This window comes from Haliotis cracherodii, unplaced genomic scaffold (genome assembly GCF_022045235.1).
Source record: "Haliotis cracherodii isolate W230 unplaced genomic scaffold, xgHalCrac1.p SCAF_2, whole genome shotgun sequence".
NCBI lineage: Eukaryota > Metazoa > Mollusca > Gastropoda > Lepetellida > Haliotidae > Haliotis > Haliotis cracherodii.
This window is the reverse complement of record NW_027266275.1, coordinates 60,376,213-60,397,789: the sequence shown is the minus strand read 5'-3', so window position 1 is coordinate 60,397,789 and position 21,577 is coordinate 60,376,213. Positions and strand designations below refer to the sequence as shown.

Genomic DNA, 21,577 nt, shown 5'->3' with positions numbered 1-21,577 from the left:
AGTTGTTATAAAATTTACTTTATTTTAATAATTTGATCAACTATTGATCTATCAGAATATAATGGTAGTATTTCACAAGATATAGAGATAATTAACAAGTTTCTCAGATTATCTTCCCGCATAAATAATGACGTATTACACACATTGCACAACTCCACGACAGGGACCGGAAAGTCAACCTATAAAAAGTTTGTCAGATGCTTTTGTAACACATACCTGAGGAATTAGAGAGACCTAGATTTGCCACATATTATTTCACTACGCATCTTATAGCGCGTTTATATTTATTTCATCACCTGATTTGGGGAGTTGTTGGAAAACAAGATGGATACACAAGACAACACATGTTCGGTTTGCCACGAGAAGATTTCTGTTTTCGCCATTGGGTTATGTGATCACCCTATCTGTTTTAAGTGTTCCACGAGAATGAGGGTACTGTGTGAACAAATGTATTGTGCCATCTGTAGAACCGATCTACCAGAGGTAAATATATGAAATGTTTTTTCTCTTATATGACCAAACTTCTAAATTATATAACCTGTCTGCTTACCCGATTTCAGAATTTTGATACACCCCACCATACCAACGAATATACTTGATCTATTAACGTGGCAAATATGAAGCCACTTGGACAATGTTCACTGATGTTAAAATCATGTTTGTAAACACATAATATTGCTAGGAGTCCCAAGCCACTTATCCATTACCCATTCAAATACATTTCAACTATTAATACCATGTTTATCATTTGTATACTTGTCAATATCATGCTTATAGACATGATAGAAGAGGAAAGATAAGTTGTCCATATTGCATCATCATTCCCAATAACATACTTTCCTTTTCAAACTGATAGTAGTTTTTTTTTCAATGAGATAAATAAATCTTTGGTATTGTTGGTTTATATGGTTAAACCAAGGAAAATTAAGTATGTTGCTGAAATTATTCTCTTACCTTGTTTACATGGCGTAGAATTTAGTTTGTGATGTTTCCAATGTCAATGAATGAAATGTTTCCTCATTCTGTGAAAGCCGTATGCTATATATAGTCATGATCAGGCCGGAATAAATTTATTGTTAGTTTTTCATCAACTTTATAATAAATAATGTAATGCTGACATCGTGAAGGCATTTTTTTTTTTTAGTAACTGCTATCTCTTGGTGTACTTTCCTTTTCAAACTGATAGTAGTTTTTTTTTCAATGAGATAAATAAATCTTTGGTATTGTTGGTTTATATGGTTAAACCAAGGAAAATTAAGTATGTTGCTGAAATTATTCTCTTACCTTGTTTACATGGCGTAGAATTTAGTTTGTGATGTTTCCAATGTCAGTGAATGAAATGTTTCCTCATTCTGTGAAAGCCGTATGCTATATATAGTCATGATCAGGCCGGAATAAATTTATTGTTAGTTTTTCATCAACTTTATAATAAATAATGTAATGCTGACATCGTGAAGGCATTTTTTTTTTTTAGTAACTGACATTCTCTTGGTGTGAGTTCATCATGTTCATTGCAGTATGAACATGATGAACGCCAGAAATCTATGATTGTGGGTACAAATTTACGCAATTATGTTTCTAGGTTTGTCAACACTACTATCTTTGCAGTTTTTTGTCTTATATGTCTACTTGTGTTTATCATATATCATGTATATCCTGGTATAAACTTCAAGATCCTCCCTTAAATAAAATATCCATTTTGCAGGTTTTGTTTGTGAAGACACAAGCCAAGTTCTCAAGCATTGTTCGCAGAAACTTTATCCGTCAACCAAAGTATAAGATCCTGTTTGAAGATGAAAATGTGGAGAAAACCTACCGCAATTTGCAAGAGTACAAGTGTAAAGTCTGTATGGACCGCCCTTCTGAAAAGACATTCTATGCCCTCAAGGATCACATGAGGAAGGAGCACACACTGTTTTGTTGTGACCTGTGTTTGAAACACCTGAAGGTGAGGTGGACAGAAAGGAAAGCTTGTATCTAATGTATGCTGCTATATTTTGCATTGACCTGCATAGACTTCATCATCCCAGGGCAAGGGTGTCCAGTAGCCCTTATCAAAGTCTAGTTCCACCCTTGCCTTTTGTGGATCGATGCTCATCATATCAATCACTGGATTGTTTGCCCTAGACTTGATTATTTACAGACCACCGTCATATAGCTGGAATATTGCTGAGTGCGGCGTTAAACAACAAACCAACCAACCAACTTTTCAAGACCACTTTTCTGTGCTATAATATGAGTGGACTCTTGTATATATCATGTATACCGATAGTCCAATTGAAGAATGTTTTGCAAAATCAACATCCTTGATCCGAAAACGTGGTTGCTGCTATGGCTGACAGCCATCTCCTGTAGAATTTGTGCTGAAATTATTAAACAAATTAAGTTAACTGGTTCAAAATTTCCAGTCAACTTGCCCACATCATGCACATACTTTTTTGTATTTGAGTGCAAATTTTGTTGTTATTTTTACCCCAAACGACTGAATGCTTATTACAGTGATTGATATGCAGTACTGCAGTACAATCTGAGTAGATTTCACGTTTTCACCACAGAGGACACAACTCATGTTCAACACAGGGCGGCACTACGTTTGAGCCGAGAAAAGTAGACTTGACATGAAAGGGTAGAAACTAGGCTTTGATATATGATAGTGGACACCCTTGCCTCATGTGGGGGTAGTAACTTTTGTATCTAAACGAAGCACAATGGATTCCTCTAGTGGGCAACACCAGGTTGGTGATACATGCTATGGTGCATCTTGAGAAGAAACAAGAAATCGGGGTTAGGGCCATGGGCTCAAGATAAGGGTCGGTTGAGAAACTGGAAAGCCAAAATATTTCAGGTGGACCTTGTGAATCAGTGAATTCTGAAAGTGCAACTATTTTGTTTTCAGCTTTTCTCCTTCGAGAGGAAATTCTACAACCGTCGTGATCTGGCCTCCCACCGTCGTACAGGGGACGAAGATGACAGATCTTACAAAGGTCATCCTCTTTGTCACTTCTGTGATGAGCGCTACATGGATAAAGATGAACTCCATCGCCACTTGAGGAAAGACCACTACTTCTGTCACTTCTGCGATGAACAGTCCAATGAATACTACAAGTGAGCATGCAATAAATTGAAATAGTCAGTTTTCTAAAACGGATTGTTACTAAAAGTGTTGAGTGTTTTGTGTCAGATATCATGTAGGCTGGAGGGGCACGGGTGGCCCAGTCGTCTTAGGCGCCGCGATTCGCTGTGCAGAGTTGTGTCCTTTGGCACGCCAGAAACCCATGATTGTGGGTTCGAATTCCGGTTTGCCCTGATGATGTTTCTAGGTTTGTCAGCACCATACCCATGTTTGTGGGTTTCACCAAAGTGGTAAACGTCTGAGACCTGCTTTCCTCCCACATTAAGCTGACATGTCTCGATATAACTGGAATACTGTTAAAAGCGGCGTTAAACCCAACTCTCACTCACTCACTCACTCACGTAGGCTGCTGAGTTGAAATTACCTCTCCAGCACCATAGATATATATTAAACATTTGTGAAAACAATAATGTTCTTTAACAGGTCTAACTACCCCTGAAATCAATATCATATTCAATATATCAATTAAAATGCTGCTGTGACTTCCACTAGCCTGAGTCTGGTGAGATTTCTAGAACTTAATCGTATCAGAAAAATGGCAAAAGATAAATTCAGGCTAGTGTTCATGGTATTATTTTTTTTTACAAAGATTAATACTGTTTGTACTTGTCAATGTTACAAAGCTATAGTTACAAGACTTGCTTGAATTACAAACCCTGACATTTCCGTACATCAGTGGCCTGTTGTGTCATCTGGTCATGCTCGGGGAATATGGTGTACATATTGCCTTCTTATGTCTTATGACTTCAGAACACCCGATGCTTGAACAAAATGCTGCTGTTTGTTGATGTTCTCACCTTATGACATTTTGTTCCTACAGTGATTATGCAGACCTGAAGCAACATTTCCGAGAAAGACACTATATGTGTGAGATGGACCACTGCATCGGTGTACAGTTCACCAACGTGTTCCGCTCGGAGATTGACATGAAGGCCCATATTGCCAAGGAGCACCATCAGCGACTCAACAAGGCCCAGTACAAGGAGACCCGCACTCTGGATGTCAACTTCCAGCTGCCTCCACGGGCCAGAGGTCGAGACAGAGGTCGAGGTAAAACTATGTTTACTTTTCGTGAAGATAATCCATACCCTATATGTAGATAGTGATGAAACTTGGAACAAACAAAAATTGAAGTGGATGTGAGGGTTGATCTGTAAAATGAGCAGTATTTTATCAGCTGGTACTGTATGATTATGTATGTTTTGCAGGTGTTGGTAATGTGACAAGTGAGGACTATGAAGATACCTCCAGCAGAGGTCAAGGTCAAGGTCGTGGGTATAGAGGAAGAGGTTATCGTGGCCAGGATTCAGGAAGGTTAGTTCCCTCAGGGATTTGGGGGCCTGGGAGCACAATAGGCACCCTCTAACCATGCATCAGAAAACATTTTTGATTGTGTGTCCATGTCCCTAGGAAGCATGGATGATACCACCCACCAGTTTCCCTGGTCCAGACCACCTGGTTATTTACTGGCAGTTGACATGGTTTGAACGTTATTGCAAAACATTCTACCTACAAAAGAGGTGCTTGTAGGGCTCGTTACAGCTCTGTCATTTGTCTGTAGGGGCCATTTCAACATAACATATAATGACCGATGTCATGGAGAAAGAGAAACACTTGTTTGATTCTGCTGCTTGTGTTACAGGGAGCGTGAGGAGAGAGCACAGATGGAGAGAGCCAGGGAAGCCTCCATGCAGGAGTCGTTGAGGGCGACAGAAAAGGAGATGAGAGAGGTGGAGAGGAAACGCCATGAAGCCCAGGAAATCGAGGCAGCAAGACTAGAGGATGAACGGTTGAAGATGGAGCTGAAATCTATAGAAAGAGACTTCCCGTCCTTGTCTGGCAATGCCCCTGTTCCCTCCATTGTCCCTGCAAATGTAGGCAAAACTAACAAAAAACAGTCACATGCCAAAGACACTAAATCACAGCCTATGTCCAATAGAATAAAAAACCCAGGTCGTCTCAACTCCACAGAGTATCCTTCCCTAGGTGGTGGATCGTCTAGTTCTTCGTCTCAGAAAATGTCACATTCTAATTCCTCGGGGAGGGACTCGCCAGTACAGAACCCTGTTCAGACAAGTGTAGTACCTTCAAGTAACATTCAGACTGTTCCCCAGAGTGTCATGGACTCCATCAAGAAAAATGACCATGTTGTGCAAAAACGAATGCCAATGAAGACTTCCGATGACTTTCCTTCATTAGGTGGCGGAGTTAGTCGACCTAAGAATGATAGTAATGTTAGTCTCATGAGTTTAGGGGTGTGGTCTGGTAAATCTAAGAAAAATGAGATACAGATGGACACTACTACAAACAATAAACCGCAACAGAGCGTTCCTACTTCACTTGCTTCAGTTGGGTTTAGTTTATGTGATCGTCCTTTTTCTGCTCCAATTTCGAAGAAGTCACAGAAACTTAGTGCAAAATCTAAAACTAGTAACAGTAACTCACAATCTCAGAACACGGTGAAAGTGCCACCACCTAAAACTAGAGATAAAGAACCTCCTCTTGCAAGTGCTGATTCTTTTGAAGATGTTTCATCAAAGAAAAATAAGAAAAAGAAAAAACAAAATGATCAGAAAGAACAGACATTGGTTAAACCTGCCTCTGCTGATTCGGGAAAGGACAAAAAGTCCAAAAAGTCGAAGAGTTCTGATCCAGTGGCTAAAATGTTCAGTGAACAGAATGATAGAGATTCAGGGATTGAGTCCTCAAGCGGGTCAGTTGATGCATCAACACCATTTAAGGCAGATGAATATCCAAGATGTGCCGCTACAAAGACTCAGATGGTGACTGCTGCGGCTGTAGACATGGTCCAGCCTGCATCGACACCGTCCTACTCCTCCAACACTGGGGCTACAAATGGTTCCTTGGAGGGTATTGCTGTTGGTTTGCTTGGTGGGAACATGGCTGTTGGTGCTTCAGGGACTGTCACAAATGGCTTCAACAGTGATCAGAAACAACCAGTTCTGGATGATTTCCCAGCTCTCAATTCTCCTTCCTCCTTAGCCGCACCACCTCCAGGCTTCTCTAGTGCTATCCCTCCAGGGTTCGGTGGCAAGATGTTGGGTGCCAAGACGTCAGGTGCCAAGACATCAGGTGCCAGACCTCCTCCCGGCTTTTCTTCTCAGTCCAGTGATCAGAGCAGCAAGAAGAAAAATGCTCCCCTTGCACCAGAGGTGGACAACTTTGTGTTTTCAAAACCCAAAAACTTTTCTGAGCGGAACAAGGAGCTTGTCCAGAATGTGTCCATCTTGTTGTGCAACGATCACGACAAGTTTAACAAGTTCAAGGCCTACTCTGGGAGCTTCCGCCAAGGGTCTATGAATGCTGCGGAGTACTATAAGAGTTGTCAGGAATTGCTTGACCAGGAAAACTTTGACATGATTATCCCTGAGCTGATTGCTCTTCTGCCCGACATCAGCAAGCAACAGGAGCTGCTGTCTGTCCACAGGGAGGCCTGCAAGTCTGAGCCCAGATCCAGTGTTCTCAGGATCAGTGGAAAGAGCACCAAAGCACCATGGAGTTGCTCCCCAGAGTTCAAATCGTGTCCGACTTGCCGGCAGGTTCTGCTTCAGAAAGACTTTGATTGGCACATTTTGGAGCATGGTGGACCTGGGGATTTCCCATCTCTGGGAAATAGGCCACCTCATCCAAGCTTCCTCGGTCAAGGATCTTACATTAAGGCTAAGTGACCAGGACATCAGATAGAAGGAATTGTTTCTAGTTGTTGCAGGTCCGACTGGTTCCTACACCACAACTGAGAGATGTATGCCCCGTCTGATGTTCAGTGGTGGTCAGGTGTGTTCTGGATGTGGTGATTGGGGTATAAATACAATTGCTTCATCCCATCCGTAGATGAAACAGAAACTCCAGTGAATCTTCCTGAAGATGTGGAATGTGATTTCTTTTACATGCAGGAGGATTTTTTGTTCCATGATGCGAAGATAATGCTATGCAGATGAAAGATATTAGTTACGATTAACACAACTTCTTTGCAGAGAGTATATCTATTTTATGTAACAGTTGACATTGTCAGTCGCAATGTGCAGTTTCCTGTACAAATCATCCAGCTTGTAGCTGATATTTTATTCTGACTACTCTGTGCCATTATTCTTAATTTAGTAGGGGCCACGTGTGGCCCAGTAGTCTAAGGTGCCGCGATTCGCTGTTCAGAGTTGAGTCCCTTGGACACGCCAGAAACCTATGATTGTGGGTTCGAATCCCGGTTCGCCCCTATTATGTTTCTAGGTGCTCCTGGGTTTCACCGAAGGGGTAAACGTCTGAGACCTGCATCACTTTGGGCTTTCCTCGCACATTAAGGTGACACGCCGTGATGTAACTGGAATACTGTTAAAAGCGGCGTTAAACCCAACTGACTCACACTTAATTTAGAAAGTACTCTCATCAAGACAACGATATTATGGTTGTGTGGAAACTAAAGAGAAACATAAAGGGTTACTAGATCCTACAATCATGGCAATGTGGGTACAGGATGTCACACCTCCACATGTTCATTCATTCATGTTCATTTTGTGTTTACGTTCATTTTGTGGAGAGGTGTGTCTCTTAGGCATGCCTGAAAACTTTGCTACTGGATGTGTGTTCGCCCTGGTTGCGTTTCTAGGTTTGTCAGCACCACAACTGTGCTCGTGGATTTTGTGTGCAGTGGTAAACATCTCCAAACTGCATCACTTCAGGCTTTCCTCACGCATCAAATTGACATGCTGTAACGTAACTGAAATACTGTTTAAGCGACGTTAAACCCAAACTCACTCACTCATTTTGTTTAATCCTTGTTAACAGAGTGTGTGACTTTTTTCCGCTTGTCCAAAGCCCAGGTCAAGTAAAATTGCTTTTGGTCCAGCGAGTTTACCTAGTAAAGGTTCATCATTAACCAGGGCGGTCGGGTAGCCTAGTGGTTAAAGCATTCGCTCGTCATGCCGAAGACCCGGGTTCTATCCCGACATGGGTACACTGTGTGATGCCCATTTCTGGTGTCCCCATCTGTGATATTGCTTGAATATTGCTAAAAACGGCGTAAAACCATACTCACTCACTCATGCATGAACCATGTTAACCCGTGACATCTACTGAAAATGTAGAAAATAATGTTGAAAGATTTGGGCTCGTAGACTCGTAGGTCTTTTTGGCTGTTAATATAACCGTAACTTTTACTTTTTTGGATGAAATGTTTTGATACTGGTAACAATTAAGTAAGGATTCAAAATAAAACTGAGAGTCATCTAAAGATTCTGCTGTACTTTTGCCTAATTGGCAGACTGCTCATTGAAATGTAGACTTTATTTTTTCAGATGGATAAATAACATTTCATCATTCAATATTTAATAATACTATATTTAATATCCTGATATTAAAACCCTTGCTGAATTCGAATATCCTGATTGTGATGAAATTGATAATTTAAAATGACCATGCTTGCTGTAAAAGGCGACTATGCTTGTCGTAAGAAGTGACTCACGGGATCGGGTGGTCAGGCTCGCTGACTTGGTTGATGCATGTCATCGCATCCCTATTGCGCAGATCGATGCCCATGATGTCAATCACCTGATTGTCTGATCCAGACTTATATTATTTACAGAATGCCGTCATATAGCGGTAATATTGCCGAGTGCGACATTAAACAACAAACAAAAGAAAAAACAAAACATTGTTGAATAATGATTAGATGAATATCTGCTGATTGTGGAGTCATGGCCTTCAGCATATTTATGGGCGGTTGTGATAGCTTGATTCATTTAATTACCTGTCATAATAATATTTATGGATATGTAGCTATTTTTATTTTGTCAATTCATGATCTGCCACCATGACCATATGATTGTTATCATTATTACATTACTGTTAGATTTATTGTGACTTTCAGTGTTAACATGACCAGTCAGAATCATGAAAACACCTTCAGGACATTGGGACAAAATGGAGTTTAAAGTTTGTGTCTGAAGTATTAATTGCAGAAAAAGTTTGAAGGTGATGTCTTGAAAAGTATGTTAGAGTGATTAAAGAAATACAGAACTTTATCATGTTGAGTTTCGAACATGAGTATCAATGAGGTGATGTGATTCTGTTCATGACGTTGATATACTTTGGACTCTTTTATGACTGATGTTTGGAAAGATTATTCCACATTTGTTAAATGTCAGGTCAGCTTTTTAAAAACCTAGTTAAACCGAGTTAAAAAAAAGGGGCTGACCGATACAGCTTTAGCCTGTGGTCAAGTTCTGTCGAACGTGTTAGCTGAGCTAAAGGACTGAATGCACTGGTGAGATTAGTTTTAGGATTGTATGATCTTTTGTAATTATTCCAATTTGTGAAAAAAATATTTGAACATGCCCCTCCACACCCCACCCACATGTTAAATTTAGGTGACACCCCAATCTTTTGCTGTCATTTTGTCATGACACATCCTTCCCCAATCCCACTAGCACATGACCCTAATAGCTATCTATAGTAACACTTGAAGTTGACTGAAAGTGATGCAGAGAGCTTTGCTAGGGCAAGTAGACTCCTACGTTCTGGGCACAGACTACATTATCATTTGTATTACGGTATTCTTCCAGTCAACATCAGTAGAAGATTGATAAACATCCATGGTTTGCTTATGATCAGTTATTGGGCAACCAGTACACAATGTGTACCAGGCAGGGCTCAATTTAAGGAACTGATAAAACCTGTAACAGGTGCATTGTGACATGAAAACCTAGTTGCACCAGACAAAACCAGGTTGCACCCTGTCCCATAAATTTACATGATTTGAAACATAGACATGATTGATGCATAAACTTGTCTAAAAGATCTCGGTTCGATAACGTCAAGTCCAAGAAAACATGTCAAATTACACATAACACAAGGATAGGTGATGTAGTTTGGTACATGAAGCTTAGAAGTATTGAGTATGTTAAAAGGTTGCTGTAGTGTTGTGTGGAAGAGTGTCACAGACAAATTTAATTATTTATTCTTGCACTTGGTGCATTTAGACATAAATATTAGGCTGCACTTTTCAATAATAGGTTTCTCTGGTGCATGTTCTATAGAGTTGAATTGAGCCCTGCCAGGTATAGTAACAGTAACCATGGTAACAGTATGGCATACCTGTGTTACTTATGTTTTATATTCTCATCCTGCTCCATTCGTCACGTCATCAGTTGCCTTGGTGTGGTTTTATACAGTATATGTTCTCTGAGGACACGACTGATTGGTTTAAATCAAAGTTACGACCATGGTCACAGGCTGTTGGAATTTATTGGAAAAGAAATATCCTCATAAAATATATGTATTCAAGAAGTGATTTGACTTTCGTCTGTTGTACAGAAACCTTGGATTTACTTTTACAACTGGGTGTGGTCCATAAGATATTGTGTCGCCTCAGAAATGAGGTATTTTTCATCATCTTGTATTGTTGTATCAGTACACACAGACACGACCACTGGCTTGAGCTTGAGGTAAGAGCTTTTAGGAGTCCTATAAAATGTGTAAACTGTGTAATAGTGTATTTTATGGTGGTTGCCATGGCTACTGATCAACTTGAAATGAAAACTGTTCTAATTCAAAGGTAACTTGTGTTTATCTGCATGGTTTTAGTTTTTCATTATGGTTGGGAAGAACATTTTCCATTAAATTGTTGTTAAGTTTTGAAAATCTTTGATGTGGTGGCTTCATGCTTCTCACAAGAATAAATATAAAACGAATTATGTTTTATTCTTTGTCATGTATATGTGACCTGAAAGTTACTACATTCAAGTTTGATGTGGGAACGTCACAAGTAAACAGATCGGATCAAGGGACACAACTCTTGTCAAAGTATTTATCAGAATGTTTCCGAGGTGGAGAGCAAACTACTAAATAATCGTGTTCTCATTTTATAACCGTGAAGTTGTGAAACAAGCTGTTTGTTTTGTCTATTGAAAGGCTGTATTGGAGAAACAAAAAAAGACTGATTTAAGGAGAAAAAACATCTGCTTTGCATGGCCGGATTACCTTATTTCCTCTGAGATCTGTATCCATCAGTCTCGAACCATGAAGTCATGACGACACAGAAATAGCGACTTCGACAAGCCCATTTTGGAACTAACTGAATTTCAAGGACTTAAGGTCTGTGCTGGCGTAAATGGTACGTTTTTAATAGGCAACCTTCGTACATGTTAAGGGGGTAATATAGCTTATACCAATCATGTGAAGTATTGAAGTGCGCCTGTGCATCATCGTGCATCTCCTGTTGTCAAACAATCCAATCAGATACAGCTTTTTCTGAGCACAGTTCACAGGTCACGTTTCTGTATTTTTTCTTGATTGACGTTGCCAAACTGAATATGGAAATCGAAGCATACGTAAAATACCCTTGGAATCCATGCCATTTGAGGTGAAATGGGGTTTACGTCGCGTTGAAGACTGTTGCACAGAAGTGGGCACGCATACACGCATGCTTGCGTGTATGCGTGCCCAATCCGGTCTAATGCCGGTTTTATAGTTCTACTCTACTTAGGTACCATGCTGCAGTTAACATGGATACCACACACGCAGTAAAGGGACTCAGAGCCGACCAGTTTTGATCCCCTTACTGCCAAGAGCCGGCCAGGGTAACAACAAGTAAATGTTTTTAACGTGGTTTGGTATGACGCAGCCGGAGATCGAACCAATTTCCTTCCGCTCTCCTGGCAGGTGCCCAATCCATTAGACCACGGAGACCAGGTCAGACCGAACCCGTGTTAATAAGGTTGCCCAGGACAGCCACATACTGTATGTGGTGAGGTGAGGTGAAATGGGGTTTAACGTCGTGTCCAAAATTATTGCACTTATATAGCGACGTGCATGCACGTGTGTGTGTGGCTGCTTGTACTAGTCTGGACTGATGCCGATTTTTAGTGCTAGCCCACTGAGATACTATGCCGCAGTTTAACATGAATACCCCACTCGGATACAGTATACTGACCCCGAGCCGACCAGTCCTTGTTTTAGCACCTTAATGCCGAGCGCCAGACAGGTTAACAACAAGTACATACTGTTATGTCATTCAGGATAAATGTGTTCTACTACAGCATGCTCTAAACAGCAGCAATTGCGAAGGATGTCTGATCAGACAGTGGGAACCGCAGAGTCAAGCGGCAAGTCAGAGGTTTGTCTTGACCCAATAATATCGATAACTGTCGGTGGTGATCAGAGTATGGGCTAACCAACGACGGGGAACTGTGTTGTTCGGTGTTATGGTCTATGCTGCATCAAACTCACGAGAGAGTAAAGGTGTACCAAAATGGCCATGGACGTTTTCCCGCCAACTGCATAGTGGAGTTCGACGGCATTGGCGATGGGAGCGTAATGGTGGGAGCATAATGGTGTGGGCGGTCATCTCCAACACTGGTAGGACAAATCTGGTGCAGCTGAACGTTGTTCCCATTATGAATCATGCTAACGTCATCCTTCACGACGACAATGTTTGACGCCATAGAGCAAGTAGAACAGCAGAATCCCTACGAAACCACAATGTACATGTCCTCGCGTGGCCCTCTCAATCGCCAGATTGCGACAGCAATATCTCAACCACAGTCACTGCAATAGCCCGTACACTCACTACAGGCCGAGTGGGCTTACATTCCCCGTCAATACTCTCAATGCCCCAAGGGCGGTCGGGTAGCCTAGAGGTTAAAGCGTTCGCTCGTCACGCCGAAGACTCGGGTTCGATTCCAGACGTGTGCAATGTGTGAAGCCCATTTCTGATGTCCCCAGCCGTGATATCGATATTGCTTGAATATTGCTAAAAGCGGCGTACAATCAAATTCACTCACTAACTCACTCTCATTGACCCCAGCCGTTGTCTAGTGGTAGAGCGTCCGCTTGGATAGCAGAATGTCGGGGCTTCGATGCTGGCTGCGTCATACCAAAATACGTCTAAAGATGGTACTTGTTGTTACCCTGTCTCGCGCTCAACATTGAGGGGCTAAAACAAGGCCTCGGAACTTACTGTGTCTGATTTGGCTATCCATGTTAAACTTAACTGGGCATGATGATATCTCAGTGGGCTAGGACTATAAAATCAGTATTAGTCCGGACTAGTACAAGCAGCCACAAAACTACACACGTGCATGCACGTCGCTATATAAGTGAAATAATCTTGGACGCGACGTAAAACCCAATTTCACCTCACCAATACTCTCATTTCGTCCATGGACAGGTGGTGCCATTAGTGGGGCGGTTAAGGCTGGATTTTAGTCAAAATTGTGCACTTTGGGTTAAAAGCACCAAACTTGGCACACATATACATTGAACCATTCCGAAAATTTCTGGATATGGATCCACCTCAGCAGCAACCCCTGGTGGCTGAAAATCCAAGCTGACCGCCAATTCGGCTGAAGTCTCTACTGATGTCAATCTATGCTCAATAGTGAGATTAATGCGTTACTATTTAATGTCAGCATTCAACACCTTGATGATGGGTGTGGCACAAATCATGCAGAAACAAAGTAAGTAATTTGAGATTTGAAAGAGCTAGTAAACGAAAGAATGAAGAAAGTATTGAACCATGTCCAGTGAAGACCGGGAGTTCTTTTTTCTGATGTAACATTGAAACAGGACCACACTGACATATGTATCTTTTGTGATGACATTGGTAGTACCGCAGGTCTTCATAAAGCATCCTTTTGATGTTGATTTCAAAGTAAGAAAATGTGCAACAGAACTTCATGATACAAAACGTCTTGCAAAACTGTCAGCTGGGGATATGGTGGCAATTGATGCTCAGTACCATGCCAGATGTTTAGCTATGCTATGCAAACGTGCACAGCTCCGAGACAGCCATGGATCACGGAATTCAAGTGATGATTCTCTTCATGGTATAGCCTTTGCCTAACTCGTCTCCCACATAGAAACTTTTAGGAATTAATTTGAAGCAAGTCCTGTATTCCGTATGGCAGATCTGCGGGATCTATACTCGTGTAGACTACATGAACTTGGTTCAAATGCTGCAGCTGCACACACAACAAGACTAAAGAATCGAATCTTGTCAGCAATTCCGGACCTGAGAGCACACAATCATCAACAATTATCCGCAGAGATATCTTCAGCATGAAACAGGCCTTCAGAGGAACATTTCCTTCAGACTGCCATGAACAGTCTATTCCTGCCTCTTTGAAAGCTCCCGTCAGCATGATATTGGATGGACCAAGTATTAGGGAACAATACTCAACAAAAGATACACAGTCCATAGCATCTCAAACTATCTCGCAACTCCTTGTCTTCAACAGCGTGAAAACTAGAAGGACCAATTCATCGTCTACAACAAGACGCCACAGAGATCGAGAAACGCCAGCACCAGTTTACTTGGGATTAAAGATTCATGGTGAAACAAGAAAGCGTGATCTGTTTGACACATTTCACATTTCATATGGGTTTGTGCATTTCGTATGACCGTGTCTTGTGCATTTCAACAGACATAGCCAACACAGTTTGTGATATGTATGAAGACGAAGGTGTGGTATGTCCACCAAAACCATCAAGAGATATCTTCACAACAGCGGGTGTTGATAACATTGATCATAATCCCAGCTCTACACCAGCAACAGATTCCTTTCATGGTACCAGCATTTCACTAATGCAACATCCAACGGCTGAAAGGGAGGTAAAATCGAATAATGTTCTATTGCTTGAAGAAAGTACACAAAAAAGGAAAACCATTGCCAAACTGCCATTAGTATATATTAATGTACCCCATCCTGTTTAACCAAGACGGATGACTATGTGCCTCCTTTAAAAGGACCTTTCACCCAAAATGTACAATATGATAACTCAATGCTTGATCAGGAGTATGAGTGGTTGGAACACATGAAAGAACTACTTGGAAAACAAGAGTTAGGCAAGGATGATTACCTCTCATGGGCAGCATTCAATGCGTCATTACAGTCCCCACCAACAGATCCTCCAACAACAGCTGCACTCATGCCACTGTTTCTAGAATGTGCCCACTCTGTGGCTATGATACAGCATTCTATGAATGTGGTAAAGAAGGCTGTTGATCACTTAAATCCAGGTCAAATACCTGTGATTGCCATGGATCAACCACTGTATGCAATCGCTAAAGCAATCCAGTGGAACTTTCCAGAATCATTTGGTGAAGACAAATTCCTTATCATGTTTGGTGGATTGCATATTGAAATAGCTGCTTTCAGGATCCTCGGACTGTAATCTGTGCTGCTGGGGTTGCCTCAAGTGGAGTTGCTGATTCCTTTATCAAGTGTACCCACCTCACAAGAACAAGACATGCACATCAGATCACAGCAGCTACACTCTTCCTGCTTACAACACCAGGCATATGTTCATTATACGGAAACAGAAGCAAACAAAGAAGACCTTTTAACTTTCAGAAGCTGGTGTGATGCGAAGTCAGCTTCTCAACCCCAGTTTCACTACTGGTCCCTTGTTCTTGAACTAGAACTTGGCATATTGTGCCTGGTGGGTGTAATTCGAAAAGCAGATTTCCCAAAGTATGTGGCATCACTTGTCAGATTAATGCCAAGGGTCTTCAGGTTAGACCATGTCAACTATGCACGATGGCTTTCGGTTCATATCAGAGATATGTCATCCTTGTCAGTAGAACACCCAGCACTGTACCACAAATTTTGTTCTGGTGGATTTGCAGCACATACAACGAAACGACCATTCTCTGCCATTGCACTAGATCAGGCTCATGAACAAGTCAATGCTCTGGTAAAAGGAGATGGAGGTGCAGTTGGACTAACATATAACCCATCAGCTCTCAGACAATGGATGGTTGCTGGACCAGAAGTGTCTAGAATGATTGAAGAATTTGAATACGCCAGAGGGAATAAAGAACATGACAAATATCATGAACCAGCAGCAGCTATACAGAGGACATTTGCAAAGGAAGTTTCATCACTTGTAAATGACATAAACAACATGGAAAATCCTTTCAGTGAGGACACTTGTGATCTGTTGACGCTAGATACCAGGACATTGTGGAATCTGATGTAGTGGAGACGATCGGAAACGCATGCAAAGTAGGCCGGGGGCAATTTGAAAGCTTTGAGCGGTTTGTCATTCTAATGTATTACAGAACTAGTGTGACTTGGAACGTCAACGAAGCCAGACAACATCTGTTTTCAAGAAGATCTAGGCCAATTGAAAACGTTCCTCCCACACAGGCAGCTCTAAAACAGCACACGATGCGTGCAACCTTTCAGGGTGGACACGTACGGCGTCAGGTGCTTGATAAGTCCCCCGCATAGCCGAGTCCTGCCGACTTGGGATGGAAGAGGACATGTAGTAACACATGGACTCCCCACTGGACAACACTTGGTCAGGCACAAGGACGGTGTTATGAACTTATACACTGCACCTGTAGGAAGTCTTGCATTGGCCTTTGTAAATGCTACAAAGCCGGACTCAAGTGCACTGCTCTGTGCCACTGTGAAGGAAACTGTTTCTGTAATTGAATTATGGAACTGTGAACAGATGCATTGAACTGATATTCTTGGTCATATCTGATATAAATAAGTTTGATATCATATATTTGGGTTCATGGAAATAATATCAATAGTACTCACACATACATTCCATATAAGATTTGAATCCATTTCTACATGATTATGTTCATTTCATAGCAAGGATATATACATAGTCAGTTTCTCTTATGATATATATCTTGGATGATCTAATATAATGGAAATAGTTCACTTGCAATTCATTTGTGAAAATATATCTTCTTTAAATTGTTTTCTGAAACATTGCATTTGTAGAAACTAGGAAGAATATTTCTTATATTTTGAGCCATAATACTAATAGATCACAAGAGAGTACAAAGATAAACTTTCTTATACTGCTATTTAAAATGTGTTTTTCCACCACATTAGATTTATTTACGTTTTATCAACTTATCCAAGGCCAAAAAGAAAAATGTGAATTTAAGAATTGTACGCAGTAGAAATGGACAATTTCTGAATATTAAGTCATTTTGGCGGCCTTCTTGTATTTCCGTCACCATCAGGGGGCGCCGCATAATGGATTTAAGTTAGATACAGCATTTGTTTTAACTAACCCGCAATAAATTACTGAATTTGACCAGATATTTATGACACATTCAGCATAGATTGACATCAGTAGAGACTTCAGCCGAGTTGGCGGCCATCTTGGATTTTCAACCACCAGGGGTCGCTGCTGAGGTGGATCCATATCCAGAAATGTTCGGAAGTTTGGTGCTTTTAACCCAAAGTGCACAATTTTTGCCTGAACCGCCCAACTACAGGCAGTACTTTATGATAATGGTGGACCTTTGAGGTTGACATTTGCCATTTTCTGTGTAACGTCTTTATACTGGACACGTCAAGTTTTCACATTTGCAGTAAACTTCCCACTATGAAATCTGGTTATGTAGCCGGATACAATTCCAAAGAAGTTACTTCAGGTAAGTTAAAGTACTCCAGTTATCATGAGAAGTGAGTTAACACGCGATCCATTGAACCGCACATAAAATATGACACTCGTCTCTAGAAATACAAGGCAAAAGACTCTGGACTCTTCGCGACAGTTAATGACCACATCTAGCCGTGTATTTTATTGAACGAGGCTTACCCATAAGCTTCTTATTGCGAGTGAAACACATCTGACCTAAACTGAACTATATTAAAATAATGATTCCTGACAATGTAAACATGTTTGGCTTGGCAATCGCGGTTCGGTCATTCCTCCGCGACACTGATGTTGGTTATACAACTGTTGGTTATACAACTGTTGGTTGTACAACTGTTGGTCACATGCCGACGGAAGTATGTTTTTTTGTCGCGGACTCCGAGATGTAAAGCTGGGGTGGCCTAAAGCGCCATTTGGAACCCTGGATGCTAAGCCTCTATAAGAGGTATTCTGGACGCCGCAGTGCAGTCCGCTGGATGCCATCAAATGTTTACCTGATTCGCGGATGCCAATATTTTAATGTTGAAATATAGTTTTCGTCTCTTTTCTTGCAGACAGTGACGAAGAAATAGCATTTTTTGCCCAAAGGTTGTGTGTACACATTGTCATGCATTCTGTGTGAAAATCCCAGTCTGGTTTACTTGAACCAGCTGTGAACACTGACACGACTCTTAAATTCATGCATAGATCTTAAATTGGAAGCCAAAACAAAGTAAATGCCAAAACCCCTTTGATTGATGACATGCCCCCCCCCCCCCCCCACACGCACGTTGAGAAACGCCCCTACGTGTTCAAAGTGGCGTTAACCCAGACTCGCCCGTTCCCCCCTGAAAAAGGTTTGATCCTCATCGCTTTCTTTTGCTTTGCACACACGACTATATTTGAAATATACGCATTCATCACATTGTAACCATCTTATTTTAGCTATTTTACTATTGGAAACACCAAGAAATGGCATCACACATTTGTCTTCATGTCAAGTGGCCACGCTCGCCCGTTCCTTACAATTAGTTCTCCTACAGGCGATAAACGCGTAGTACACGTCTCAACAATCACTTCGTGCCACAGCAAACACCGTTGCCTGGCAACGTGCAATAGAAGTACCAGTCCCAACCAACTGTACTATATTCATACTTTTTTTATTCTTTATATGTAAGGCGGGAGACACGAAGGGTATCTAAGAGTTGTTTCCGACAAGCCAGCGGCGAGTTAATGTCCCTGGAGGCTCTATAGAGTTGCTGTATCTGCCCGGGAATTCTTGGTCTCACTCTTAATGTCATGAGTGTCTGCAGTAGTGTTGGTACTATTTGATATATGACACTTTCTGCGGTAGGTTATTACTTCTTGATAAACGCCACTTTATCATGTAACAATTCAGCTTTTGATTTCGCTAGGGGCATATATTGTTTCAGTCACTGTTTTCTCCGAGAGGAGACGATCGATTTGTTTCAGAACACGTTTTTGCAAGACAGTCAGTATGTCAAGCAAATAAATATTTTCTTTTGTTTGTTTGTTGTTTAACGCCGCACTCCGCAATATTCAAGCGATATGACGGTGGTCTGTAACTAATCGAGTCTGGACAAGACAATCCAGCGATTGACACCATGAGCATCGATCCAAGCAATTGGGATTGATGACATGCATCAACCAAGTCAGCCAGTCTGACCACCCGATCCCGTTTGTCGCCTCTTACGGCAAGCATAGTCGCCTTTTACAGCAAGCATGGGTTGCTGAAGACCTATTCTACCCCGGATCTTCACAGGTCCGATGGTGATGTATTTTATATATTTTATTTCTAAAAACGGCCATAAGACATGGTGGCTCACTCACTGTAAACATGCATTTCAATTTGTTTCCGGCTGTAACGCCCCAGAGCTATGTATACTACTCAAAAGAAGTTAAAGAACACCCGATTATTTCATATTACTTCATGTATACCCAATCCTTCATGTCATGGCAGACCAACTGGTGTAATATGAAAGAATCTAGTGTTCTTTAACTTCTTTTTGAATAGAATAAATATCTGGCGAAGTTTGAGAAAGAGATGTACTCTATCAGTTCAGCTAATGCATTCAGCTCAGTTCTTTGGCGCCATGTTGCATCTGTGTGGTCACGTGGTATACAGTGACATTGTACGGCTTCAAGTCCGACACACTGATTTGTACTGCTGGGAGGTTTGTGTCGCCATATTGTGGTCATACCAGGTAGTTAGCGTAAACCTCGGACGTTAAATAAATATCTAAGGTCGTGTGGTTATTATATCTCATGTCTGTCTTGCCTGTCAACTCTGGGATGATCCGTGTGTGCCTAGCCGTGTGTTACCAGATCACAAGTAACCAATGTTTGTCTATCAGTGTGTTACTAGATCCTCAGTAACCCATGTTGGTCTAGCTGTGTTACCAGATCCCCAGTAACCCATGTTTGTCTATCCGTGTGTTACTAGATCCTCAGTAACCCATGTTTGTCTATCAGTGTTTTACTATATCCTCAGTAACCCATGTTTGTCTATCAGTGTTTAATATATCCTCAGTAACCCATGTTGGTCTAGCTGTGTTACCAGATCCCAAGTAACCCATGTTTGTCTATCAGTGTGTTACTAGATCCTCAGTAACCCATGTTTGTCTATCAGTGTTTTACTAGATCTCATGTCATCAATGTTTGTCTAGCAGTGTGTTACTAGATCCCATGTCATCCATGTTTGTCTGTCAATGTGTTACTAGATCCTCAGTAACCCATGTTTGTCTAGCAGTGTGTTACTTGATCCTCAGTAACCCATGTTGGTCTAGCTGTGTTACCAGATCCCCAGTAACCCATGTTTGTCTAGCAGTGTGTTACTAGATCCAAAATAACCCATGTTTGTCTAGCAGTGTGTTACTAGATCCCCAGTAACCCATGTTGGTCTAGCAGTGTGTTACTTGATCCTCAGTAACCCATGTTGGTCTAGCTGTGTTACCAGATCCCCAGTAACCCATGTTTGTCTAGCAGTGTGTTACTAGATCCTCAGTAACCCATGTTGGTCTAGCTGTGTTACCAGATCCCCAGTAACCCATGTTTGTCTAGCAGTGTGTTACTAGATCCAAAATAACCCATGTTTGTCTAGCAGTGTGTTACTAGATCCCCAGTAACCCATGTTTGTCTGGCTGTGTGTTACTAGGACCCAAGTAACGAGTGTCTGTCTAGCCGTGTTACTAGATCCTCAGTAACTCATGTTTGTCTAGCCGTGTTACTAGATCCTCAGTAACCCATGTTTGGCTAGCAGCAAGCAAGGAGATGATATCTTATATGTCTTTCTCCTTAGGAAACCATATCAGGAATCGAACCAAGGCCTTCAGTATGGTGAACAAAGGCACTCCCATCCGAGCTACCCCGCCGCCATTAATTTGTTCTGATCTGCAGACAAACTGACAATAATAGATGACATACGTAGTCTAGAGTGATACGAAAATACATATTTTAATCCATTAAGTACATGCAATATATCACAATTTGAACAAATAGTGTAGCTGCTATGGCGATCGCTCACGTATTAAGCCAGCAAATTACGTTAGAAGCCCATAACAGGTCGACATGTTTGCAGCTATCAAATATTCACGATAAAGTCAATTGTCATTAATGTCATCCTGCGCGGACAACAGAGCGCGTGTCATCCACACTTATCAAGGTTATTATTATATCTGTATCATATGACACATACCCTGGACCCATTCGCTAACATACCTTTGACTTGAGTCGGTTTCGAAGTACACGGCCCCAAAATTCAATTACACAGGAGAAATCTGTTAATGACGGGAGGGAGGGATATGGTAAGTTGAGGTGAGGAAAAATCGGGTTTAACGTCGCGTCCAAGATTATTGCACTTGCACGTGTGTGTGTGTGTGTGTGTGTGTGTGTGTGTGTGTGTGTGTGTGTGTGTGTGTGTGTGCTTGTACTAGTCCGGATTGGTGCCGATTTATAGTGCTAGCTCACTCAGATACCATGCCGCAGTTTAACATGAATACCCCACTCGGACACAGTATA

The 21,577-nt window shown here is 41.5% G+C and overlaps 1 protein-coding gene across 1 annotated transcript; it reads left to right on the top strand.

Annotated features, from left to right (window-relative positions):
* Positions 1–152: 152 nt before the first annotated feature.
* On the top strand, positions 153–8,083 carry LOC139468304 (E3 ubiquitin-protein ligase ZNF598-like). The gene is made up of 6 exons (XM_071250184.1): positions 153–483; positions 1,706–1,948; positions 2,897–3,105; positions 3,954–4,183; positions 4,342–4,447; positions 4,776–8,083. Exons 1-6 carry the CDS (start codon positions 325–327, stop codon positions 6,820–6,822), a joined length of 2,994 nt encoding a protein of 997 aa, XP_071106285.1. The 5' UTR covers positions 153–324; the 3' UTR covers positions 6,823–8,083.
* Positions 8,084–21,577: the final 13,494 nt, after the last annotated feature.

Bases quoted from the DNA above. Each gene is read 5' to 3' on its own strand.
- LOC139468304 (XM_071250184.1), top strand. From the start codon at position 325: ATGGATACACAAGACAACACATGTTCGGTTTGCCACGAGAAGATTTCT. The intron at 1,949-2,896 runs GTGAGGTGGACA...TTTTGTTTTCAG, and splicing joins TGTGTTTGAAACACCTGAAG to CTTTTCTCCTTCGAGAGGAA. The intron at 4,184-4,341 runs GTAAAACTATGT...TATGTTTTGCAG, and splicing joins AGGTCGAGACAGAGGTCGAG to GTGTTGGTAATGTGACAAGT.